General features: G+C 45.2%; 1 protein-coding gene and 1 long non-coding RNA gene across 2 annotated transcripts in view; one reads left to right on the top strand and one right to left on the bottom strand.

The window, feature by feature from the left end:
• Window positions 1–13,593, top strand: part of LOC131807948 (uncharacterized) — a 39,605-nt gene extending 26,012 nt beyond the window's left edge. Inside the window, exon 3 of the long non-coding RNA XR_009344622.1 lies at window positions 13,503–13,593. This is a non-coding gene — a long non-coding RNA (uncharacterized LOC131807948). The remainder of the gene's footprint in view (window positions 1–13,502) is intronic.
• LOC131807947 (1,25-dihydroxyvitamin D(3) 24-hydroxylase, mitochondrial) lies at window positions 1,739–18,755 on the bottom strand. Its single transcript, XM_059133747.1, has 12 exons — window positions 18,019–18,755; window positions 17,623–17,813; window positions 16,361–16,454; window positions 14,431–14,527; window positions 12,132–12,223; window positions 11,385–11,496; window positions 9,767–9,912; window positions 6,333–6,499; window positions 5,246–5,324; window positions 4,554–4,754; window positions 4,338–4,457; window positions 1,739–3,218 (listed from the first exon to the last, which is right to left on the bottom strand). Exons 1-11 carry the CDS (start codon window positions 18,274–18,276, stop codon window positions 4,347–4,349), a joined length of 1,548 nt encoding a protein of 515 aa, XP_058989730.1. The 5' UTR covers window positions 18,277–18,755; the 3' UTR covers window positions 1,739–3,218; window positions 4,338–4,346.
• Between the last annotated feature and the right edge of the window lie 4,984 nt (window positions 18,756–23,739).

Below are 23,739 nucleotides of genomic sequence, written 5' to 3'. Positions count from 1 at the left end.
TGACCTCTCCATTCTCCCCGTCTTTGCCTTCTGGCTTTTCTTCCCTCCCACTCTCTGCAAAATATCAGGATGCCACCGAGGGAGGGGACTGCCTGCTCCGTCTATCATTAGGAACCGGTTTCCTAGTCGCATCCGTTAGAATTTGCTCGAGTGAAGCATTGAGTTGGCCTCAAGGGAGGCAGAACAGGGACTGGAGAAGACGTAGGATAAGGGCCGCTGAATGGCCTGTGCCACTGGTGACGATCATAATCGATCCGAGTCACCTTTACCCTGTGACCAGCACCGTACTCCACCCGGTCTCCCAGGCCTCAGCGACGAGGTTTTATGACTCGCCATGAGTCCTGCCAACAGGATGAATCTGGGCTTCCGTGAGCCACTCTGGGTGGACATCTCTCAGAGCCAGAGGTAGCCCGGGGGGGGGGGGTGCATCCTCCAGGGGTTGCCTGAAGAGGGTTGGTCCCAGGGAGAACAAACCCACTTGCTGGGTAAGCACCATGCCCAGGGCTCCCCAGGGGATCCAGCTGGGCTGGAGCGCTTCCCCCTGCACCCCCCTCCCCAGATTGTACCTGCTTTGGTTCCTCCTCCTACCCTGCTGTGCTCCGTCCCTCAGTCCCTCAGTTCCTCCGGAATCACTTCCTTAATGAATCCTGGTGCCAGGCCCCGCCCCTGGGGCATCTCAGTCATCCAGGAGGGCTTCCTGCAGGAAGCTGGAGCAGAGCTCTGAGTGGCGTGTAGAAGAGCAGGTAAAGGAAGAATGTGCCAGGAGGGAAGATGGCAGGAGGAGGGGCCATGGGTGCAAAACCTCGTGGGTCAATAGTGTTGAAGGAATCGGAGAAACTGGCAGAAGCCAGTGTGGCGGGGTCTGGAGGCATCTGGGTGTGGGGGATGTGTGTTGGGGCCCGTGGTTCGGTGCAGCCATATTTTCCAGGACACTGATGTCTGGCTTAAGAAATTGCATCTTGAGGCACCTGGGTGGCTCAGTGGGTTAAATCCTCTGCCTTCGGCTCAGGTCATGACCCCAGGGTCCTGGGATCAAGCCCCAAATCGGGCTCTCTGCTCGGTGGGGAGCCTGCTTCCCTTTCTCTCTCTCTGGCTGCCTTTCTGCCTACTAGTGATCTCTGTCTGTCAAATAAATAAATAAAATCTTTTTTTTTTTTTTTTAATTTGACAGAGAGAAATCACATGTAGATGGAGAGTCAGGCAGAGAGAGAAAGAGAGGGAAGCAGGCTCCCTGCCGAGCAGAGAGCCCGATGCGGGACTCGATCCCAGGACCCTGAGATCATGACCTGAGCCGAAGGCAGCGGCTTAACCCACTGAGCCACCCAGGCGCCCCAAAATAAATAAAATCTTTTAAAAAATTGCATCTTTACATGAAAGCAATGGGACACCACAGAAGCAAGGACAATACAACAAGTTTTGGGTTTTGAGAAGGCCAAAATGGCCAGTGTACAAAGAACAGACGAGATCACCGGGGAGTGTTTGCGATCATCTGGTGTCAGGTGTGGTTCAGACAGAACTAAATGGGCTTGAAAAATATTGAAAAAAAAAAAAAGGGAAAATTATTTCTCCACTCAAGTGATCATCTTTCTGTAAAACTGTTAGGGAATTCCGCCTTTTTGTCAGACCAGATTTTGTGCTATGGGGCTTGTCAAAGGGCCTTCCTGGGAAAGTCTTCTAGTAAGACGAAGTTTAAAACTGTAAATTTTGATATAACAAATGCAACAAAGAGAAAACCGTCTTAGAATGTTTCAAAACTTTTATTTTCAGATAATTCTAAGAAGGCATATAAATGAGATCTGACAACACATGTAGATTTGCAATTCTAAAAATAATTTTACATTAGGGAGATATCATGCACTTATCTCAGTGATAGGTACAGATTCAAATAAAAAGATATAAATGTATGCTTCTGAAATATCCCCAAAATATAACCTAGAAAGAGAAATCTTTCTCAAATATACAGAAATATATAGTATGTCTTTAAGAAAAGTAGTAGTAAATGTATACAAAAATAAACTGTATGTAAACACATTTTTACAAAGTTTTAAGTACGGTGTAAATCTCTATGCATTTTCCATTATGAAACTGTATTTTCTCAAGGAAGTCAAATCACATAAAATGGTTTATATAGTTAATCTCTAATATATGTACACTTTACTACTTTTCTATAGAGGGGAAACCAAAGCATAAGAAGTCACTGAATATTTTTAAACTATAACTGGACATTAGAACATTGTCATAAACCATAGTTCCTAAATCAAATACCATATATATTTTAAAAAATGACTTTTAAGCAAATTATCATTACAGCACACACACACACACACACACACACACACACACACACACAGATACACAATTTAAAAACTGTGGATCTACTTCTTAACACTAGAGGGAAATCCATTAGCTAAATAAAGAATTTCAGAATCCTTTGACAAAATGATGCCATGGTGAATCATTAAGGTCTTCTTAGAGGTTCTGACTTCGTCAAAGTATTTCTTAAAATAGAGTTATTCTCTGATTTCCCAATAATGCTGCAATTTCAAAATGGGAAAAATACGGTTTCACAGAGACCAGATTACTTTAACATATAGCTTTGCTTACATTGTTTCTAAGTGCTTACTTGTTTATAAGTGTTTCCCCAAATATTACATTAAGCAGAGTTACAATCAACGGATTGCCAGTATTACCGCAAGCCTCAGACAGTTTAGCTAGCCTACGTTAGGTCTTTCATTGTGAAATGTAAATTCACTTTTGAGAAGTAAAGAACCAAGCAGTGAATTTGGTAGGGAAGGAACAGAAACATTTAGTGACTTTGCCAGACTAACTGGAAAATGCCTGGCTTCCTTGTCACGTCACGGAAGGTGCAAGAGAAAGCGGTATTAGGAGTAATTTTACGTAAGCCAAGATGGTGCTGACATAGGTTCAAGGAAGCCGGCAGTATACTCCTCGGAGTGCCTTGTGTCCCAACAATCTGGTTTCCTGAGTCAGATACAATCTTATTAAATACCATCATCTTTACAGACAGTTAGATGGTGCAGCTTCTAGAACAATTGTACTGAAGAAAGAGTATAAACACCAGGGCCTAACTGTTCTTTTTGTGCTGTTTGATGCTCTGGTGATTGAAGTTAGCTTTCCAGGAATGTAGAAGTCATAAGCACCATTCTTGTGGGAGGGTAAACATTGCTGTTCTTGGTCATGGTTTAAAAAAAAAAAATCTGGAAAATAAAGTAAAACTCAATTACATATTAAAGAAGTATAAGTAAATGATATTTAACACAGGCTAGCAAATATATACACTTACATTTCAGGGTTTGGTATGCCAAAGCCCTGTGGTCAGATAAGGCTGGCTACCTGTATTTATAAATAAAGTTTTATTGGAATGGTCTTAGTAGGCAGAATAATTGCTCTGAGGAAATGTGTATGCTCTAATCTCCAGAGCCTGCGAAGTCATGGCAAAAGGAATTTTGCAGATGCGATTATGCTTATGGACCTTGAGATGGAAAGATTATCCTGAATGGCAGAAGGAGGAGAGATTCGAAGCCAGGAAAGGGACTCAGGTTGCTCTGGCTAGCTTTGAATATGGAGGAAGAGGTCATGAACTAAAGAAAACTGGGATTAGCTCGCAGCTGCCAGCAAGAAAATAGGGACCTCAGTCCTACAACCTTAAGAAACTAAATTCTGCCAACAACCCAGATTAGCAAGAGAATAGATTCTCCCCTGGAGCCCCCAGAAAGGAATGTAGCCTTGCCAGAAGCTCGATTTTAGTCTGCTAAGAGCTGGGCCAGACTTCTGATCTACAAAACTGTCAAGGTAATACATTTATTATTTAATACAAGTTTTAAGCAATTTGTATGTAATTCATTTTAGTAATTTGTTGTAGCAGCGATAGAAAACAAACAAAACAGGTACACCTGTTTGTCGAGAAATTGTGGGAGGCTGCTTTCCAGCCAGAAGGCAGAGTTCAGCGGTCCTGGGGCAGATCTCAAGGCCTGCAAAGCCTACACTATTTGCTAGCTGGTCCTTTACAGAAAGGGTTTGTCCACCCCTGATACTCACACACAACACCCATAAGAGCATCTTGCCTTTACTCAGCACTTAGTGGATGCCAGGATCCAGGCTAAGTATTTGGTAACATATCAACTTTCTAGAGAGATATGATTTTGGTTCCCATTTTACAAATTAAAAATTTTTTTTTTTTTAAATGGCAGCAGAAAGGTTAAGGAACTGTTCCAGGTCCCCAGCCAGTCAGTGGCGAAAAAGGATTCAAACCCAAGTCTCGCTGACTTCGGAGCTCAGCTCACCCCTGGGCCATTCACAGCTGGCCAGATGCTCACCTGAGGCTCTTAGCGCTGGTGGAAGGCGATGGGGAGCTCCCGGCTGGGCACCAGGATGCCAAGATGTAGCATCTGCACTGGCTCGTTGTCCGTGGCCACGATGTCGTATTTGCGGACGATCTGGAACATACATGCACCAAAAAGGCAGAATTACACCCTCTCTCCTCCTGCCTTGTGGAATACGAAAGAGCTCAAGTGCAGAAATGAGAGCTTTACCCAGCAAAGAGCCAAATGGAGCTGGAGCTCAGCTAGTCGCCGACCGATGCACATTCTTTTCCCAACACCAAATGGGAGATGCGCAAAAGGATGAATCTTTTTCTTCTCCTGAAGAAGCCAACGTTCCGGCCTAAACTGGCTTGAATCTTTAAAATTTTCTTCGTTGGATCCCAACACCTGGGTATTTAGCATCAACACTGTCTAAAACACACAGAAACACAAATGGTGTAAAACAACTAGACGGAAACATTTGAACAGCAAAACTGATAAAAGGGACCCCCTTGCAAGTTTAAACGCAACCCACGAGTTTATGATATGGTGATTGCCCATATGTATTTAGTGCTAGAAATAGACCGGGTGATAAAGACGTAAAGAAGTTTAAAATTTAGCATCACATTCTCGTGCCGCCCTACGTGGTGGGTTCCACTATTATCCCCATTTTACAGACGAGAAAGCTGAGGCTCACAAAGGTTAGGTAACTCATTCAAGGCTCTGCTTGAAGCTAGATCTCTTTTTTCCCAAACCATTAGTCCTAACACCATACAATGCAACATGTCAGCTATATACTAAGATATACATATTTCCAAAATGAATGTTCTCCCACGGAAAGCGTTTATGGAGATCTGACGGATATTTTGGAAAGTGTATCGTTCAAAGCTCAATAAGGTACAGATTGCACGAATCCTACTTACTCCTTTGGGTAAAGTGTATTCACCCAGAACCGTTGCCTTGTCAAGCGTCCGAGTTGTGAACGGCACACTTGGGGTGAGTCTGAAAAAACAAAATTAAAATGTAAAGGTGAGCACAGACCAATCTCTAGATCAAATAGCAGTGGGGATGGAGATACTGGTTAAATAAGTAATTCCTGCATAAGTTCAAACTCAAAAAGGGAGCATGATCACAACTCTCACATAGTAGTTCTGTCTCTTTCTTTTTTTTAGAAAGAAAGTTTTATTTTATTTAATTCATTTATAAATTGGGGGGGGGGCAGAGAAAGAATCTTAAGCAGGCTCCAAGCCCAATGCTGAGCCTGACACTGGACTTGATCTTACAACTCCAAGATCATGAGCTGAACTGAAATCAAGGGTAGGACACCTAATCGATTGAACCCCCAGACATCCCGAGAGGTTCTGTCTCTTTCTTCCCCAAATTTATACCTCCTGTTTTTATTCCTTATTGTATTGGTTAACTCCCCAGTAACTGCTTAGGAGCTGATTTTTTCCTGTTTCATTCTGGACTGCAAATGTGTGTGTTTCCCGCATCACCCTTAAGCCTGACTTTTGTTCTAAGTTTCTCCTTTCTGCCCTTCCTGAAGTGAAAGCTATCTTTTTCCCAATCCTAAAATGTTGTGAGTTTTGTTTTCCAGAAAGGGTGTAAAAAGAATTTCCAAAGAGCATTTTATCCCAGAGGCTCAAAGACAAAGATGCCTCTTTGTCTTATCAAATAATAATATGATTTTCTTGCTAAATTTCTTTTCATATCCTTCAGTTATGCCCCTAACCTTAATTAGAGCTTATAGCATTCATTAGACTATTATTATTCCTGATTGAAAGGGGAGGACACTGACTTTCTAGAGATTTATTAGAATTTGCCCAAATGATTTAGGAAACGAATAATAGTGAAAGAATATGGTCCTAATGCTTATGTATTTATTTATTTTGCAGTTTGTTAAATGTTTCTGAGTCGACGATGGGTGTCTTGGGTGTGGAGACCCCTCATTGTATATTTAAGAGAATGGTTTTCCAGCGTATCTGTGTTGGCTTAAGCATGTGTTCTCACCTCATAGATTCTTTCAAACAGGCTTTTAAATACGGCATATTCCTCAAATCCTCTGCCCGTGGCATCTGATTTTCAGGCAATACACTCCGAATTTCCTTAAGAAGCTTTTGCTGCACATGGGGGTTACGGGATAAATTGTAGAGAATCCACATTAAGCTGTTTGCTGTCTGAAAGGCAAATGGACATAAACTTGAGTTTCTGCAAATAAACTGCCTCAAAACCATTATGAGCTGAACGAAAGCTGATGCCTACACCGTACGGTATTTGAAAAGTCAGCTTTATTTTAGAAAATAATGCCAATTAAGGATAGTTTAATCAACATAGACTCTTTGAAATAATCAGCTGCATTAGGACACTTACAATTCAGTTTGATACAAAAATTGTCCGAACACAAAAGAAGCATGTGGAACTGGTGACAGGAGAGCGAGCTGGTTAGGAGTGTATCTGTGTCAGTTTCCAGGTGTGATAAGGCTTTATTGTTGCAAGATGTTACCACTGGGGGAAGCTGCTGGAAGGATCCAAGGGGCCCCCCTCTATTTTTCCTTAGACCTGCAGTGACTCTATAATTATCTCAAAATAAAAAAGCGTTTAATCAAAAGTTGCTTAATACAGAAAATGAATAGTATACCTTGGTGGGAAGAGAGGGAAGGAGATCATGGCAGTGTTGCTAATGAGTTTTTGTCTTTTTCTTTTTTTTTCTTTTTATTTAAAGATTTTATTTATTTACTTGACACACAGAGAGAGATCACAAGTAGGCAGAGAGGCAGGCAGAGAGAGGAGGAAGCAGGCTCGCCGCTGAGCAGAGAGCCCGATGCGGGGTTTGATCCCAGGACCCTGCCATCATGACCCGAGCCGAAGGCAGAGACTTAACCCACGGAGCCACCGAGGCACCCCTGAAGTTTTTCTTTTTAATTTTATAGTGCAAATGCACAAGAAGCTGCATTTCTGGAATTTAAAAGGGAGGGGTTTTTCTTTTGTCACACCCTAAAAAGTTACAACAAAAACGAAAAAGCCTTATCTATGAAACCCTGGGTTTCAGCCATAGGCAAAGAGCGCTGGCAGGAGGGTGCCCACACCAAAATAAGAAATTCTGGCACTGAGTCGAGTATTTGAAGGAACCAGCCACAGCTTCTGACAGAGGCTCATGGTCTTTTAAGTGTCATGCTTTACTTCCTTTCCAAAGGCAACAAGAGGATAGAAAATACTGGCTGAAATAGCCAGTGTAGCTTTTAGCTTCATAATAGTCACCGAGGGTAGTCATATGTATTTGTTTTTAGGCTTTTTTTTTTAGCTAATGTAAGCCAAATATTCCTGTAAAAATGGTCATCGCAGACACGAAGACGGTTTTTCTAAGTGCCATGTACCCCTGACATACAGGAGCAAAGTTTGAGATGATTCGGAGCCAATGGCATTTACTATTTTGGGAAGAAGATGCCTTCAAGGCAGGCTTCTTCATGTCAGAGGAGCGGTAGCCTCAGCTGCGAATGAACTGAGGGCGGCATTATTACAAGAGTCCAATTTACAAAACAGGAAGAGGGTGTAGCCACCAAATTAGATACACTTTCAAATTTCTCTGATTTTTCCAAAAGTGACTTCCAGAATTGCCAGGACTAAAAAAGAAACATTTAACCGTATCAGCGGGGCCTTTACCACAAGCACCAAATAGAGTTTCCAAGAGACAGATAACAGTAGTTTTCTCCAAAGCCTTGTAAGACCGCCTGGGCCTCTTAGGGTAACTGCAGGGACTGAAAATGTCCTGGGAAACCTCGCAGGCACTACCTATCCCGGCTTGACCTCCGTGGAGGAGATCCGTCTCGCAGCCGGCCTCCGGGCTTCTGCTCTGCCTCCTTCAGAGCCTTCTTTCACAATACAAGCCAGAGCCTTCCTTTCAAAACATAAATCTGATCAGGCTACTCCCTTGCTTATGATACCCCAAGGGCTTTCCATCACAGGTGTAATAAAATCCTAATGGCTTACTAAGGCTTCTGGTTAATATGGCCCCTTGACTTCTCCAGCGTCTACCTGACCACACTTGCTAGGTCTCCAGCTCCCACTGTCTTTCTGCTCCAGGACCCTTGCACATGCTGTTTCCTCTGCCTGGAGAGCTCTTCCACCAAATCTTCCCCTGGCTGCCTCTCTCTCATCATTTCAGTCGGCTTCAGGATCACTTCCTCGGAGAGGAACCCTGTCCCCTCTCCATCTCCTTCTAACCCATCACTCAGAAGGTTTCCTCCATGTCTCCTATCATCAATTGAAATAATCCCATTTACTGGTATATCTACACGTTTCTAGTTGGACTTCCCTCCCCACAGTTCAGTTCCATGAAGGCCATGACCTTGGCCTCTCGTTCACGGTGGTCCCTCAAGCACCTGGAACAGTGCCAAGCACACAGTAGGCACTCAGTTGTTTCTGAATCCTTTCTTTTATTCATCAAGTATTTGTTGAGCACCTCCTTTATGCTAAGTACTATTCTAATCCTAGAAATACGGAAGCCGACAAAACCAAGTCATCTCCCATGGAGATCACATTCCCGCTGAAAACAAAAGATACTCAGTGAACCTTTACTTTTATCACTCTAAGAAGCCTCTTAGGTTAAGTGACTTAGTATGACGGTGAACAAAATGAATTCCTCCTTTTAACAGCCTTCTGGAGCATGAGGAGAAATTAAGACCTTAATGCCCCCACCCGATATAGAAAACCCTACTTCTTCTTTGGGTGCAAAACATGAAAGAAAGGGGAAACATGGAAAGAAATGAACCAGGACATATTTTTCTTAGCAGTTATAGGTGTATGAACTGTTGGGTCACGAGGAATATTAGTACACGTCTTTCCAGTGATGGTGCAAAGAACAGATGGAAGACTGTCAAACCCACCGGAACCCCTGTCAGAATTTGCGGAGTCTGATTGGATTGTGTACCTGCCAGGAGAACCCAGCACACTGGGGACAGAATCTTAGTATTTCAAATCGGTTATTTTATATAAGTCAAAAGCAAGTTTTCCTGGACTCACTATGTTTATGCTTTTAATCAGAAAAAAATAAATGGACTAGCAGAGAGTAGCAATATTTTTAGAGTAACAACCATAGTCAGGCACTTCGGGGGCAAAGTCCACAACCTTTTAGAACATACTCAATTTTTAGAAGTCCTTTTATGATGTGGCATTTTACTGCCTCTGAATTCCCATAACAACCTGTGTCTTTATCATGGCACTTGACTTTCCCCTCCAGAGCTCATGAATTCACCTGCTATCACCTGTTGAAGGACCAAGGCTGTGCCCTGGGTCTCCCACAGCATCTCGTAGGAGACTGTTGATTTCTGCTAAGCCACTGCTCAGTTAATCCTTGTGGACTGAGTGAGTTGAAGGAGTATTTAAAATTCATCCTGAAAAAGATTTTCCAGCTCATTCATTTAGCGAACTGACATCAAGCCCCTTACCGTTTCTACGGCGGCCAGCTGGAGCTCTGTGACTGCTGCATACAATTCTTTCTTGGACAGCTCATTATGGTGATAAATATCACAGAGGAAATCTGCGCTGGGCTGCTCAGAATGTTTTTCTAAGCGATTGTCGACACAAGATTTGACTATTGGAGAAGAGAAGAGGGAATGGAAGTCAGGTGACAGTAACGAGAAAGAATGCCAGAGAACCGCAGATAAAATCCTCCCCGTGACACTAAAAGGCCTTTTCAGGGACACTGACCATTTCTTCAAGGAGCTCATGTTGCCTTGTCGTTAAGAAACCAAGGATGGATCGGGGCCCAAGGGAGCAGCGCTCCTCAAACTTTAACATGCTGAAGAGTCACTGGGGCATCTTGCTAAAGTGCAGATTCTGAATCAGGGGTCTGGGGCAGGCCTGGAAGTCTGCATTTCTAATGGGCTCCCAGGTGCTGCTGCCACTGCTCTCAGGTCATGGTTTCAAATAGTAAGAGCTTAGAGTTTGGAAGAAATCGTCACGAGACAGAGATGGGATTTGGGTCTGTTGTCAGGATCCGAACTTGCACCCAGATCCAGGTGTCTGGCTGATGTGGTCACGCACGAATACAGGCAGGGTGGGACTTGGCTCCCAAATCTGGATGGCAGGGGAGGAGAGAAGCTCCCCCAGTGTCACCAAACGTAAACACACGCGAACACACACACACTCAAGGGCAGTGCCCTGCATGCTGACGATGGTAGCAGAAATTTCTAACATTCGTAGAGAATGTTCTAGACCCATGTCTCCCTCATATCAATCCCCTAGGCAAGCCGCCACCGGAATAATACTAACAGCGAGGTTGACAGTAATAACGACGACCGTAAGCGGTAGAGCAGCTAAAGCTAGAGCTTTGGGAGCCCTTCGGTCTGGCTTCAAACCCTGGCTTTTGCCATCAGCCAGCATGTCATCCTGACAAAGGCACTTCTTTGTGCCTCAGTTCTGTCCCTCAGGGCTAATAGATGACCTACTTGATAGGGTTGTTGGTGAGAATTAAATGAGTATATGGTTCTGTGTGTATAAAAGATATGACATGGTATGATATGATATAGATCCTCTTACTAGTACATATTGGTAACTCATAGGACCAATATTCTCCTTGTGATGTGGCAGAAATAGCTCAGAATCATTAGGTATCGAGATAAGTTAGGTTTTTACATTATCTGCATTAGACCTAGAAACAGCTGCATTGAGGTAAGTATTATTATTGTCGTTATTAGCCTATTTGAGAGACAAGACTTCTGAGGACGAAGGCGATACAGCCACATTTGGTCAACCTGCAACCTCAATGACAGAGCTGGGATTTGAATCCAGGTATCTCTGACTCCAGAGCTCTTGCTTTTAACCACCTCTAGCTCCCAAAGACTACACAAAGCCATCTTTTCCTTAGAATTTCCTATACCAGGGGGATTCTAAACTCATGTTTCCAAAGCTGGAAACGATCAGGAGAGGCAACTCCATCAAAGGATCAAGGTCATGAAGTCAAGAAGATCATTCCAGCCTTCTGGCAGCAACTCCAGAGATGGGGCTGGGAGGGGTGTGTGTGTGTGTGTGTGTGTGTGTGTGTGTGTGTGTGTGTCACATTACCTGATTTGAAAATGGTGTCCCAGGCCAGCGTGTGGGCCTGCCACACCTTGGTATTGAGGCTCTTGTGCAGCTCGACTGGGGTCACCATCATCCTTCCAAATGTGCTCATCATCTGTGAGGAACACAGTGCCTTTCATTCCGGTAACTACCTCTCAGAGACCACTGTTACATGGGAGAAGAGCGCCCTACATGACCCACACCCCGTGCTTCCACAAAGACAGAACTCTCCCCATCCCGTGCTGGGCGCAGAGCCCTCCCCCGCCTTGATGGCACAATGAAAATAATCTTCGGGATGATTTTCCACTGGATGTGCTTAGTAAAAAAATGTGATCTTGGGACCTACACATTTAAAAAGAAGGGGAAAGAAGGAAAACCATCTCTTCCATATTGACTTCCCTTTCCATTAATTTCCCCATGTCCAACATTTTGACACCAGTTTCACGGAATCTATCACATCCATGTGGGATCAAAACGATTCAAAAATATTACCTCTGAACACTTTCAGACTCTTTTTCAAACAGTATTTTAATTGACTGTCTTTTAACTGAAATACCTATTTAGACATGCCTCGACGATGATGTAGCGTGATTCCTGGTTTACGAGCACACGTGCACATACACACGTGAAAACATACGATGCGTTGAAATGAACACTTAACTAGTGTAATAAAATAGGTGTGGGGAAACGGGATGCACGTGCGTGAAGTTCTGTAAATCGGGAAAACTGCTCTCCTGGGGGGATGCTTACTGTTTTGATGGCCATGATGAAGTTCAAAGCTTCATCCCCTGCATCCTTCTGGAGGAGTCCAAACCTCTTCTCATAAAGCACAAGGCAGATGCCTGTCATTTAAAATAATCAAGAGTTACGCAATCGCAGCAGCACTGAGGTCTGTGAGTAGCGGGCTATTAAAAGTTTGAATCCATCTTTTGTAAGAGCGAGGTCTTTTCTAAGAGGAAAGGGAAAAAGGCTGTGAGAAAGGGGCATGACACTCTTCTCACCTTCTAGAAGTTGTCTCCATGTCCACTGACCCTACCTATCCTCTGCAGAACCTCCTAGTCAGAAATGCCATGGTGAAAATACAGCCATGTTTATACACGAATGAATGTCTCCTAATGCTTGCTTTTGTCAGAGCTTGTCATCGATATTATGTGTAGCAGACACTGTTAATGGCCTCCCTGATACTCATTCTCCCCCATTTCTTCCTTAAGAGATCTCCGATTTTATTTAGAGCAATAGTGTATCAACCTTCAGGCAATGAGACTGGATTGATCCAAGACTCTGGTGACATTCCTGTTCCCTGATTTCCCTAGGCTTTCCTGTCACAGCCTGAGACGCGGCATGACCCAGGTCTGGCCAATGAGGCTTAAGGAAAATACTCCTTTGCTTTCTTAATAAAAGGGGCAAGTACAGCTGGCTTTGCTCCTCCCTCTTTTCTTCTTGTTTTTGCCTGGAATGCAGAGGTGAGGCCGGGAAGGGTAGCAGCCATTTTGCAACAAGCCAACTAGTTAAGGATGAATGAGCAAAAAGATGGAGAGTACTCAGGGACATCGCTGAGTGCCAGCTGTGGACTGCCCTCCTCGAGACGTCTCATAACGCTGAACAATAATTTTTAAACCGCCGATCTTCTTTGACTTGCAAAGACATGCATTCGATACTCCTTCATTCGGGTATTTCCAGTGGACAATTTCCAAAACATACACTTCCTTTCTCCTCTCTAATCATTCCCTTGCTTTATTCTCCTCCCCTTTCCCTTAACACCTTCAGTGGTTTTCTTCTTTGCACGGAGCTTTCTAATGTGCTGAGATAGTCAAATGGTCTCTCTTTAAAGTGAGGCTGAGTTGATGGTGGAGACAGATCACAGCAAAAGGCTCCACCGTGGAGACCCTCTCCAACCCTCCCATCTGCAACCAGAGTGAGCCTCCCAGCAAATCAGTCCCAGCCACCTTCTGGTTAAAAGCCCTCTATATCTCTCCCAGGTACTTCCAAGCTCAAAGCCAAGTTCCCATCCCTGGTTTACAAGCTTTGGCCCCCGTGCTCCTCCCATCCGCTCCCTCGCCTTGCCTCTCCCTTGTTGGTCATGCTCTGGTCATTCTGAACATCTTCCTGTTCCTTCAACAGAATCTTCTCTGCTCCTTCCTTGACCTCCACCTGGCGAACTCCTACTCATCCACCAGGCCTCAGCCGATATGGCACCACCGCCACGAAGCAGTCCCTGGCCGAGCTTAGCTGAGGCAGCTCTCTCAGATTCTTCCACAGCCTCAGACCTCCTCAGTCAGGTGCCTACCTATTCCATGGAAACAGCTTCCTTGCCTGCATCTGCACGGGGCAGCCTCCTGGCCCAGGCAGAGCTCTGCTTTTTGTTCCTGCAGTGCTCCTCAAAGAAAGGGATCATCCTCTTTTCTGTTTGGAACCCTCCATGGCTCCCCATCTGACTCAGACTAAAAGCTCAAGTTCTGGCCAGAACCTACAGCCCTTGGCTTGGTCTTCCTGCCCCTCTTTCCCTTCCCTTACCATCCACGCACACCAGCAAACTGGAAGCCTGGGAGACATCACTCATGTTTCCACCTTGGGGATATTTGGCCTTCCTGTCTCCACAGTCTGGAACCATCTTCCCACGGATGCCCCATGGCTTGCTATGTTAGGTCTCCCGTTAACTGTCTCCTTCCCAAAGCAGACCTGCCTCCTCTGGGCACCTAGGTTCTTTCTTGAATCCCTTACCCCTTGGAAAAATATATCTTAAGGTGTGTTTACTTATTGATCGTCAACCCTACTAGACTCGAAGCTCCACGGGAACACAGACATTGCCTGTTTTGTTCACTGCTGTGTCTCTAAATCTAAACACAGTGCTGGGCACATAGCAGGTGTTCAATAAATGTTTGTTGAATGACTACATAAACAACCCATAGTGCAAAGCATAACTTGAGTGCCTGAAAGCATGAGAAGACTGCACAAATGGCCCTTCATTGCCAGCAACAGTGTATGATTATAGAAGAGTTATTGACAGAGTCACTAGGAAATCAAACAAACAAGACAGTAAACAACTTACTTTCAAATGACCATTTGTTCAATTCGCTGTATAAGTCTTCAATGTGGCCCCTCTCATCACAGAGCTCATCTATTCTACCCATAAAATCAGCCAACACCTTAAAAGAAAGAAACCACAGAAGATACATTTCAGTCATTGAAGGAAAACACAAGTATAAAGGCTCAGTAAGCTAATTTCAGGCCTTGCTACTTTGTTTACTCACTGCCTGTGATGTTATTCCTTCTGAAGCAACACTAATTATATATTCTCCCTGGGGGCTCCTCTTCTGTCCTAACAACCTTGTCCCAGGTTATTTTCTCAGCTTTTCCTGAAACCATCCTAAAGCTTAGGTTTCCGCTTCGGATCTAAATTTAAGAAAAGGAAAACATTTCTTCTAATCAGAATGGGGACGAAGCCATGAAGGAGGAATCAGCCAAGTGTTTGTTGGCACAACCCATCAAGCCCCGTGAGGTCTGCCACTTCCATATATCTGGGCCAGCAAACGTCTCTTCACTGGTTGGTATTGTTCAAGCGTGTTGAACTTGGAAGCAGAAAAATCCACAAATTTGGGACACAGCTCCTGCACCAAATAGCTCTGTGACCTGGGACAAGTTACATAAGGGCTCTCGATGCCAGCTGCCAAAATCAGGGTTTTTGATGACTAACATATCACATTTAACAAGGCTTGTATCATACCAAGGACCGCGCGAAGTGTGTTATCTTAGCTGATCCTCACTACGGCCCTGTGAGGTAGAAAGTACTGTCATTACTCTCATTTCCTGCCTAACAGAGGTGAGAACAGGCTTCGAGGGGCTGAGGTGCTTGCCCTTGGACAGGTAGCTGGAAAGTGGCCACGCTGGGGTCTGGAACAGGGTAAGTGTGACTACAAAGCCCATCTGTGTAACCAATGGCTGTTTTGAGTTTGTCCACATAGCTTATTAAAAAAAGACTATTGAAAAAAACTCCAGAAATTTCACATTAACCTATGCAATTTTCACTACTTATCAAAAAAAAATATATATATAATGATTAAATCTGGAGACCCTGGGTCTGCATTCCCATGTGGCAGTCATTTGCTGGAGCTGGGGCTGCTGTCCCTTCTAGAAAGGGCACGCACTGTTCTGTTTGTTAAAATCCCTGCTGGGCCTTCCTTCCACCTGTATATGAATTAACTGGCCGCTGAAACCTTCTGGGTTTGTAATCTTACACCTATCTGATCCTATCTGGATTCAAGTTCAGTTCCAAATAAACACCCAGAGTGATTAGAAGTAAAGAGAATACTGTATGCTTAAATCCCTCCCTCTTATGCCTTTTGTTGTCTAAATGCCTTACCGTGGTACAGAAACATTAAGAGCTGCCCTCTGTCCAGCATCATTTCAGAGAAAGCCTTGCCACTTGGCTGCACTGAATATACTATTCTCTGAACGCACCGTGCTATCTCATGCCTCCCTATTTTCAGCAAGCTACTCTCTCTGCCTGAATGCCTTTCTCCAACTTCGGTCTTGAAGGCTCCTATTTATCCAGCAAAACCCAGCTCAAATGGCATGGCCTAGGAATTTTACAAGCATTATCTCATTTAATTCCCCCAGCAAATTTGTGGAATGGGAGCTGTCACGCCCAGTGCATAGATTGGGAAAGTGAAGCTTAGGGAAGCTAAGGGACTAATCAAGTCAAGTTACAGAGTTAGGGGGTGGAGGGCTGAGATCCAAACTCAAGGCTGTTGTCTATTGCAGTCTCTGCTTATAATCATTCCCTTATTGAGAGGTTACTTTACAAAAGAGTGAAGGAAGGACGAATGAGGGTTTGGAGAGGAGGATGTGGAGAAGAGTAGGAAGAAAAGGAAGACCCCTGAACCATCAAATTGCTTGCACTTTGTAGCTATGACTTGAAGTTCCATAAACATCTCTCCCTCCCCAGGAGACCCCTAGAAAGCTGCTCCCAGTCTGCAAACCTCATTGATTTTGTTGTCCAGCTTCATAATTTCTACTGGCTTCATGAGTTTTTTCTGAAAAGCACTCCGGACCCTCTGCCAGTCTTCTCCTTCCCTAGGAGAGAAGCAGAATTATATTTAGGCAAATTGAAAGGAAAAGAAAGGAGAAGCAAAGACACACACCACCACCACCCCCAGTTCTGCAACTATGTGAACCATATAATCAAATGAACACAGAATCATGGCAAGAGCTCTCCAGAGGACGTGAGCATTGGAATATTTGGGGCTGGTTTGACAACAGAATGAAAAACCACCTTCCCTCCCCACCAGAGATGACGCCAGAAAGGTGAAGTCCAGGTAATTTGGGCTCAGGGCTTTTGAGGTGCCCTGGCCAGGGCTGATCTGGGAGGCCCCATGCCTCCATTCTCAGCAGGAAGAGTGGGCACCAGAACCTCCCCTTCATCAGCAACTGAGAGCTGTTTGAGGAAAATTTTTCCTCTCTTAATCCATTGACTTGGGTTGAAAGTCACAGTCACAAAACACCTCAATCCTAGAATTCTGTCATTGCCTCCAAATAATACACAGTCAGAGGTTCACTGGAGCTGTAAAAGTCTGTTCTAATTATCCACTTTCTTCCTGACCCCATACCAGACCACACAGCCTGTGATGCACCACGCATTACTATGGCTTTTAATTCCAGTAATCATACCTGAAAAATATAACTATTTGGCATTACAATTTGAATTTTTTTAGAAGCGATAACTTGTTAAATGCTAACAATTAGAAAGCAGAGGAGTCCGATCACATAATGGCATTTATGTATCTAAAAGAATGCCACTGTGATGTCCTACCTTTCTGACTAGACTGGGGTCTTTCTGGAGGGGGAACGGGTGCCCTCCAGATAGGAAGGTAGCTGTCAAAAGCAAAAGAAGTTAATTTCTGGCTTGTGACCTCCCAAGAGGGGATTACAGGCGATCGTAAGGGATAACTTTGTATATAATACGTTGGCCTGGCAGGCTGACTTCCGAACCTCAACCCGCCCAAAAGTCCGAACACCACGATGTGGGTAACGCTTTTTCATTGAAAAGGCACGGCCCTGCCCTGTTGCCAGAAAGAAGGCAGGTGTTGGGTGCACAGTGCGGCTCTTCTCAGCCCACTCTGATCTAGCAAGCATTCGAGACTGCCCCGGGTGCAGGCTTTCGTGTTCCCCCGGCGTACGGGGAAACCCTCTCCCAGTTTTCCAGAGCGTCAGCTCCAGCCCCCATCCTGCCTCTTGGACTCACAGGATCAGCAGCCCGTAGCCCTCCTTGCGATAGTCGCGATAGGCCTTCCAGGGCTTGATCTCCAGCCGCTGCGGGTACGCGCTCTCCGTGCGGTACAGCGCTTCCAGCAGGCACGGCGAGCCCAGGTGCACCGAGTCGAAGGAACCCAACTTCATGCGGAAGATCTTGCCGTACTTCCTATGGTACTCCGCCTGCAGCCGGCCGCACCGAGTCAGCGCGCATCCCTCGCAGTCCCGGGAGCGCTCCTCCCGCCTCCCGCCTCCCTCCTCCCGCCTCCCGGGGCCGCCGCTACCGCCACACTCGAGCGCACTGTGCGCCCGGGCCGCCCGCCCCGCCGAGGGTTTGGAGCGCAGGGCAGGGAGGGGAGAGGGAATTGGGGCGCGACGAGGCATTTACCAGCGTGTCGTGCTGTTTCTTGAGGCCCCCCTTCCAGAGAATCTCCGGCAGGCTGCCCAGCAGCGGCCAGTTGGTGGGGCCCGGCAGCGCGGCCGCATCCTGCGCCTCGCCGGGTTCCATCAGCGGGCAGAGGGGCACCTCCCGCGGCCCAGGGGGTGCGCACGCCGCGGACGTCACGGGTCTGGGTGGCTGCCCCAGGTGGCGCAGCTGCTGGAGGAAGGCGACAAGGGAGCGGCTCTTGCCGATGGGGGAGCTCATGGCAACGGGGGACACCGGGCTCTTGGAAGTGCGCGGGGACCGGGAAACGAGACTTGGCTAAAGAGGGGCCGGCGGGATCTGGGGCTTTGGCGATTCTGGGTGACAGGGGCAAAGAGGGCCCGCAGGTGCGATGGAGGGCGCGGCAGAGGAGCCGGGAGAAGAAAGGACCTTCGGCAAGGATGCTTGGTGCTGCCGCGTGCGGCAGCCTCAGGGCGCGGGTGCGGCCGAGCGTTGGCCCCAAGGGCTGGAGGGGTGCCTCTGGGGGTTGGTGTCTCTTGAAGAGGATGGGAAGGGGGACGTGGGTCCGCCTGTGGATCTGCGAGGCCGACGTCCAGGTCTGGGGCGGCGAAGAGGAGGTGTCAGGGAGCGTGGAGAGATGCTGCTCGGCGCGGCGGTTTCCTCCGATCCCTCTCCACGCTCCATGCCCAGGGACCATGTATTTATGGAGACAGGGTAGGCCCTGGGTGGCCAATGAGCACGCCGAGTAGGGCGGAGAGGGCCCGGCTGGCCTGGCTCGCAGGGACGCGGGACCCGGGGCGGGGGGGCAGGGCTGGGGGTGGAAATAGGATGGAGTCAGCGAGGTGAGCGAGGGCGCCTGGGCTTCGGGTGACGGGTGCGCTGCTCCCCGGGCGGGAGCGCGGCGGACTCCACCCGGAGTTCACCGGGTGTGCGCCCAGCGCGCCTCCCCGCCCTGCCCCGGCGGGCAGGAGCCGACAGTGGCGGCCGCGCGGCAGCCCTGCGCTTGCACAATCGCGCTGCCGGGCGGGCGAGGTCTCCGAGTGCGGCCGGGGGAAGGCTGCCGGCGCCTGCTGGGGAGCCCCCGGAGCCCGCAGCCCTCCGGGGAGCCAGTGCTTGCCAGCCGGGACGGAACTCTTTTTGGAGGAAGGTTGGCTTTCTGGGCCTCCCAAGGTGGAGGTGCTGGAGATTTAAGTGAAAGGCATCCAGAGAGGGCATTTCACCTTCGGGTGTTCACTTGGGCCAGGCGAGCCCGATGGGTTTGTGGTTTCCTCCCTGGGGGCTTCATTTTTTGGTTGTTAGGAAGATTTAATGGATTACCGTAGGTAAAGCACCACCCGCAGAGCCTGGCCGGTAGTCAGCACCCATATAGTTTTGTTACCCCTCTGGGGAGTTAGGAAACGCGGTGAAAGCGAGGTTTGCTGTGGGCTGGCTTGCCTCTCCCACGTCTACCGGCCGCCTCTGCTTGGGACACCAACTGCCCCGTGCAAAGATGCGCCCGTGCAGCCCCACCAACCCCCACAAAGTCTCCTAGCCAGGCGCGGGGCCACACGCACGCACACAAGCACTCAACTTCTAGAGCCTTCGTGGCTGGCCAGAGTAGAACTTGCTCTACTAATTAAGGAAGAGAAGTTGGAGATTTTTGTTGATCGTTTTAAAGTAACTCGTGGTCTGTCATTCTTACCCGCGCAGGAACTAAGGCCCGAGTCACGTGACCGAGCCTTTTTTTGACCCTACTTTTGGCCACTCTTCCCCGGCGAGTTTATTGTAAACCTCTGGTTTGTTTCTTGAGAATCTTCAGCAGTCCACATTGCGCTTGAACTCTGTCATTTCAGATTTGTCCTGAGATGTTAATGACTGCTAATGTTAATAAAAATAACTCTGTTAATATAATGTATCATATTAATTATAATGTTACTTATGTTAATACAATGTATTTTGTCTACTGTTAGAGTGTATTGGTAAATGCATTATATCTACTTACATTGACATCTATTTACATACATACATACATTCTATAGTACATAATATATATCACATATGGTAGATTATATACTATATGTACTATATACATCTTATATAGTATACATATGAGAGCTTTCTAGAGCTTATGATAAACCAGGCACTTAAGCTGGACATTGTACAAAAGTTTTCCCATGGAGTTCAGCCCAATGATGAAAATAAAGGAATCAATAAGACTGAAGCTTAGAGAGTTAAGTCCGATGTCACATGTGGCTCATGTGGGATTCAGACCCCAGATTTTCTGATTCTAGCCCTTATTATATACATCATGCATTTTACATCATCTTTTGTTAAACCAAGAACATCTCAGAATATTGGGAACGTTTCTTAAGTGGGAGTATCACCAAGGTGGGGGGGGGGGTTATGGGATCAGTTTGAGTAGGGCTGTGTGATACAACTTTGCATTCTGTGCTAAAGGTGGTTAAAAAAAGAACAGCCCCAAACAGAAGATGCATTTAGCGGACCATTGTGTATCTTGCTTCTGGCAGGTGCTTGACACATAGTGAATGGTCAAAAAATAGCTGTACTGTTGAGTCGGACACTGAGTTATTCCCTTCCTTTGCTTTCTTTTCTTTCTCTCTCTCTGTAGGTGCACCCAAGAAGAAAGGGAAATAATTTCATATTTTCTAGATTTTCATATGAGTTTAGTGCTGTGTTGCCTTATAAACTCCCAGTAGACCCTTGGCAGCACAGGCAGTCTTTAGTGTCATAACAGCCAGCGAGGACTTTCTGATTTCCAGGAGATTGGTTTCTCATGGCCAGTGGAGAAAGTTTCTGGTCATTTTTATACTGGATTGCAGAGGGAAGAAGATTGGTTCTTGTAAACTTTGTTGACATCAAGACATATCCATCCTTGACAAGGTGCAGCTCAATTCAAAATGACGGCTTTGAGCCCGGTCCCAGAAACACTCTTCCTAACCGGGCCTCATACCTAGCTCATTACTTCGCCTCTGTGAGTCATCCTGCCTGGGATTCTGCTGGGAATTACTAATGAGAGATGTGGAAGCAAATTATAAATGCCCACCATCATTACCGAGACAGGCCCAGGCCCTCTGTTTGGTTCTGGGAAATCTTACCAAGTCTTGAATGGATAATTATACTCCAGCCGTCACACCGAGCCACTAAGGATGACAAAGTGTGGTTATATGTGTGTGTGCATGTGTGTGAGCTTGTATGATGAGGGTAGAGTGGAAAAGTCCTTCGAAGGTCAATAGCTGGTTTCCACTACTGAAAAAAACAAAATTCTTCCAAATGCATTAAATGGTAGTATATTTTCGTGCTTCAAAGCTTTGACTGAACTTGGTGTAAGTCCTAGATCTGCTTTCTGACTATGGATCTGTGGAGGACTTACCTCCCACATCTGAGCATGGATGGTGTTAGAACCAACATCACAACCTGAGTAAAGCCCCCACACTTCATGGAAACAGCAGGGATAATAATAGCCAACCTCATGAGATTTGCTGTGAATACAATGCAGACAGAGTTCTTAGCACAGGAAAGCATTCAGTGAATACTACCTCATAGCCTTACTATATTGCCTGGCTCAGTTTTTGCAAACTGCATGCAAGAGAGACAATTTGTAATGTCTCAATTATTATCCCTTGTGTCCAACTTAGTATTGCACTTTTGACAAGGGAAACTGTATAATTGAATAAAGCCAAAGGAATATTAGCTAAGAAATGCTGATGAGTTCAAATCCCAGCTCAGGAACTTGGTAGGCAGATAAAACAGGGAAGATATCTCTGTAAGCTTCAAGTTTCTCATCTCAAAGTGGTGATAATGGGAGCACCCAGCCAGTGATGTTTTCCTGAGGATGACAAAGCATTGAAAATCCCTAAGGTATAATAAACCTCTCAAATGTTTATCAATACAGTTACTAAGTACAGGAATTGGGCTCTCGAAAAATTAATGTCATAATCTCTATGACATTTGTCTCAGAGTTCTCTGTCTAAGTAGACAAAAGCCTCCTTGAAATTACAGACATTGTCTCCTTGGTTTTGCCTTTTCTGGAGCATAGGACATAGAGGTGTTTACCTTGGCCAACACCCAATAAGCAAATAATAGACCTTTAATTATTGAAGATTTCCTCATTCTTCAGTGAAAAGAGAAAGACCAGTATCAATGCATTCTCTGTGTTGTGAGGAGGGAGTTGTTGGTAAATCCTGGAAGGCTTTATTTGTGTGTCATATAGAAAGCAATTCTGTATAAATAATAGTGTTAGTCTCCACGTATTGGGTTGAAGTCATGAATCCACCACTCATAAGCTGTGTGGCCCAGGGCAGGTTATTTAACCTCTGTGAACCTAGTTTCCTCATTCATAAAATTGGGGGTTACCATACCTGCATCTCAGGAAGGCTGAGATGGATACTTGAAATGGGTAGAACACAAACACTATCTTCACAAATATTCATTGGGTCCCATATATGTTCATGATTTCTGAGTAGAATTCAGTCCTCTTGGTAAGTTAGAGTCATATTATAGAAAAATGTATCTTAAATCTTCCAAAACATAGTTACATAGGGAGAACTTTTGAGAAGTTTCCTCATTAAAGGAGCTGTTCCATTTTGAAGGAGGTGAAAAACACAAGGTAGACACTCAAGTTTATGAATCATTTTCCTCTTACTACAAATTATAATTTATTGAGGAGCTCCCGTGCATGTGCCAGATATTTTACTATCGCTTCCAACCCAGTCATACTGTAAAATAAGTATTATTTTCCTTTTTATAGGAGAAAATGTATTTCTTAGAACACTTAAGCCAGACCTGAGTTTGAATTTACCCCACCACATATGACCGAGTTAGTTCACCTTGTCCTCATCTGTCAACATGGAAATCATAGTGACTCTTCTATACTTTTACAAATTATAGCTATAATAGTTTTACATAGCCACAATCCTATGACTTGAATTCTAGTTTGCTTTAGGATGTCAGCTCCCTGAGGGCAGGAAGACAGTCTGTCTTGCTCTCTGCTATTTTCTTAGTACCTGTACCTATGCTTGGATTGGTTTAGAGTTTCCATAAATATTTGTCAAATAATATACTGTAAGATAACAGAGATTAAATGTCTTATTTGTTATAGCTGTACTTTTTGAGTTGATTGATGCTGTGGTTCTAGTGAAACACAGTTCCTAGTAAATAATAGGTTTAATGACAAATTTTATATATAAAGGAACATTTTATTTCATTTTTTTCTTTTTTGAAATGTCGGAGAAAACAGAAATCTGTACAAAGAAGACGTGTACTCTTTAATAACACATATCCACATGAAAGTGGACATAATTGGTTAAATGAGTTAATGTTGTAAACAGTATTTGTTACATGGTAAACAGTATTAGCTATTATTATCAACAATAGTTTTGGAAGATATAAGTATAACTATTGGCTCTAGAGTCAAGTTAAGCTGCCTAATGAAACAATCCATTGATTTTGGAAAATTCCATTGGTACTATCTATGTTTCATAACTGACTTTAACATGATGTCATCATTACATCATCACATACCTACTCTACACTTTTCTTGCATGATATAACTTGGCTAATTCCGTCAGGGTGAAAATCGGAGAAACTCTATGGTAGAATTATTATTGCTCATTATTTTGGACGTGAAATACATTTTGCTTCACTCCCATGTGTCAAGAGCCTGCCTCAACATATCTTCTTATGGCTGCTGATTTGCATGGAGCATTGTCGATCTCTGATTGTGTT

This window comes from Mustela lutreola, chromosome 9 (assembly GCF_030435805.1).
Source record: "Mustela lutreola isolate mMusLut2 chromosome 9, mMusLut2.pri, whole genome shotgun sequence".
NCBI classification, from domain to species: Eukaryota; Metazoa; Chordata; class Mammalia; order Carnivora; family Mustelidae; genus Mustela; species Mustela lutreola.
This window is presented reverse-complemented; position numbering and strand designations above follow the sequence as displayed.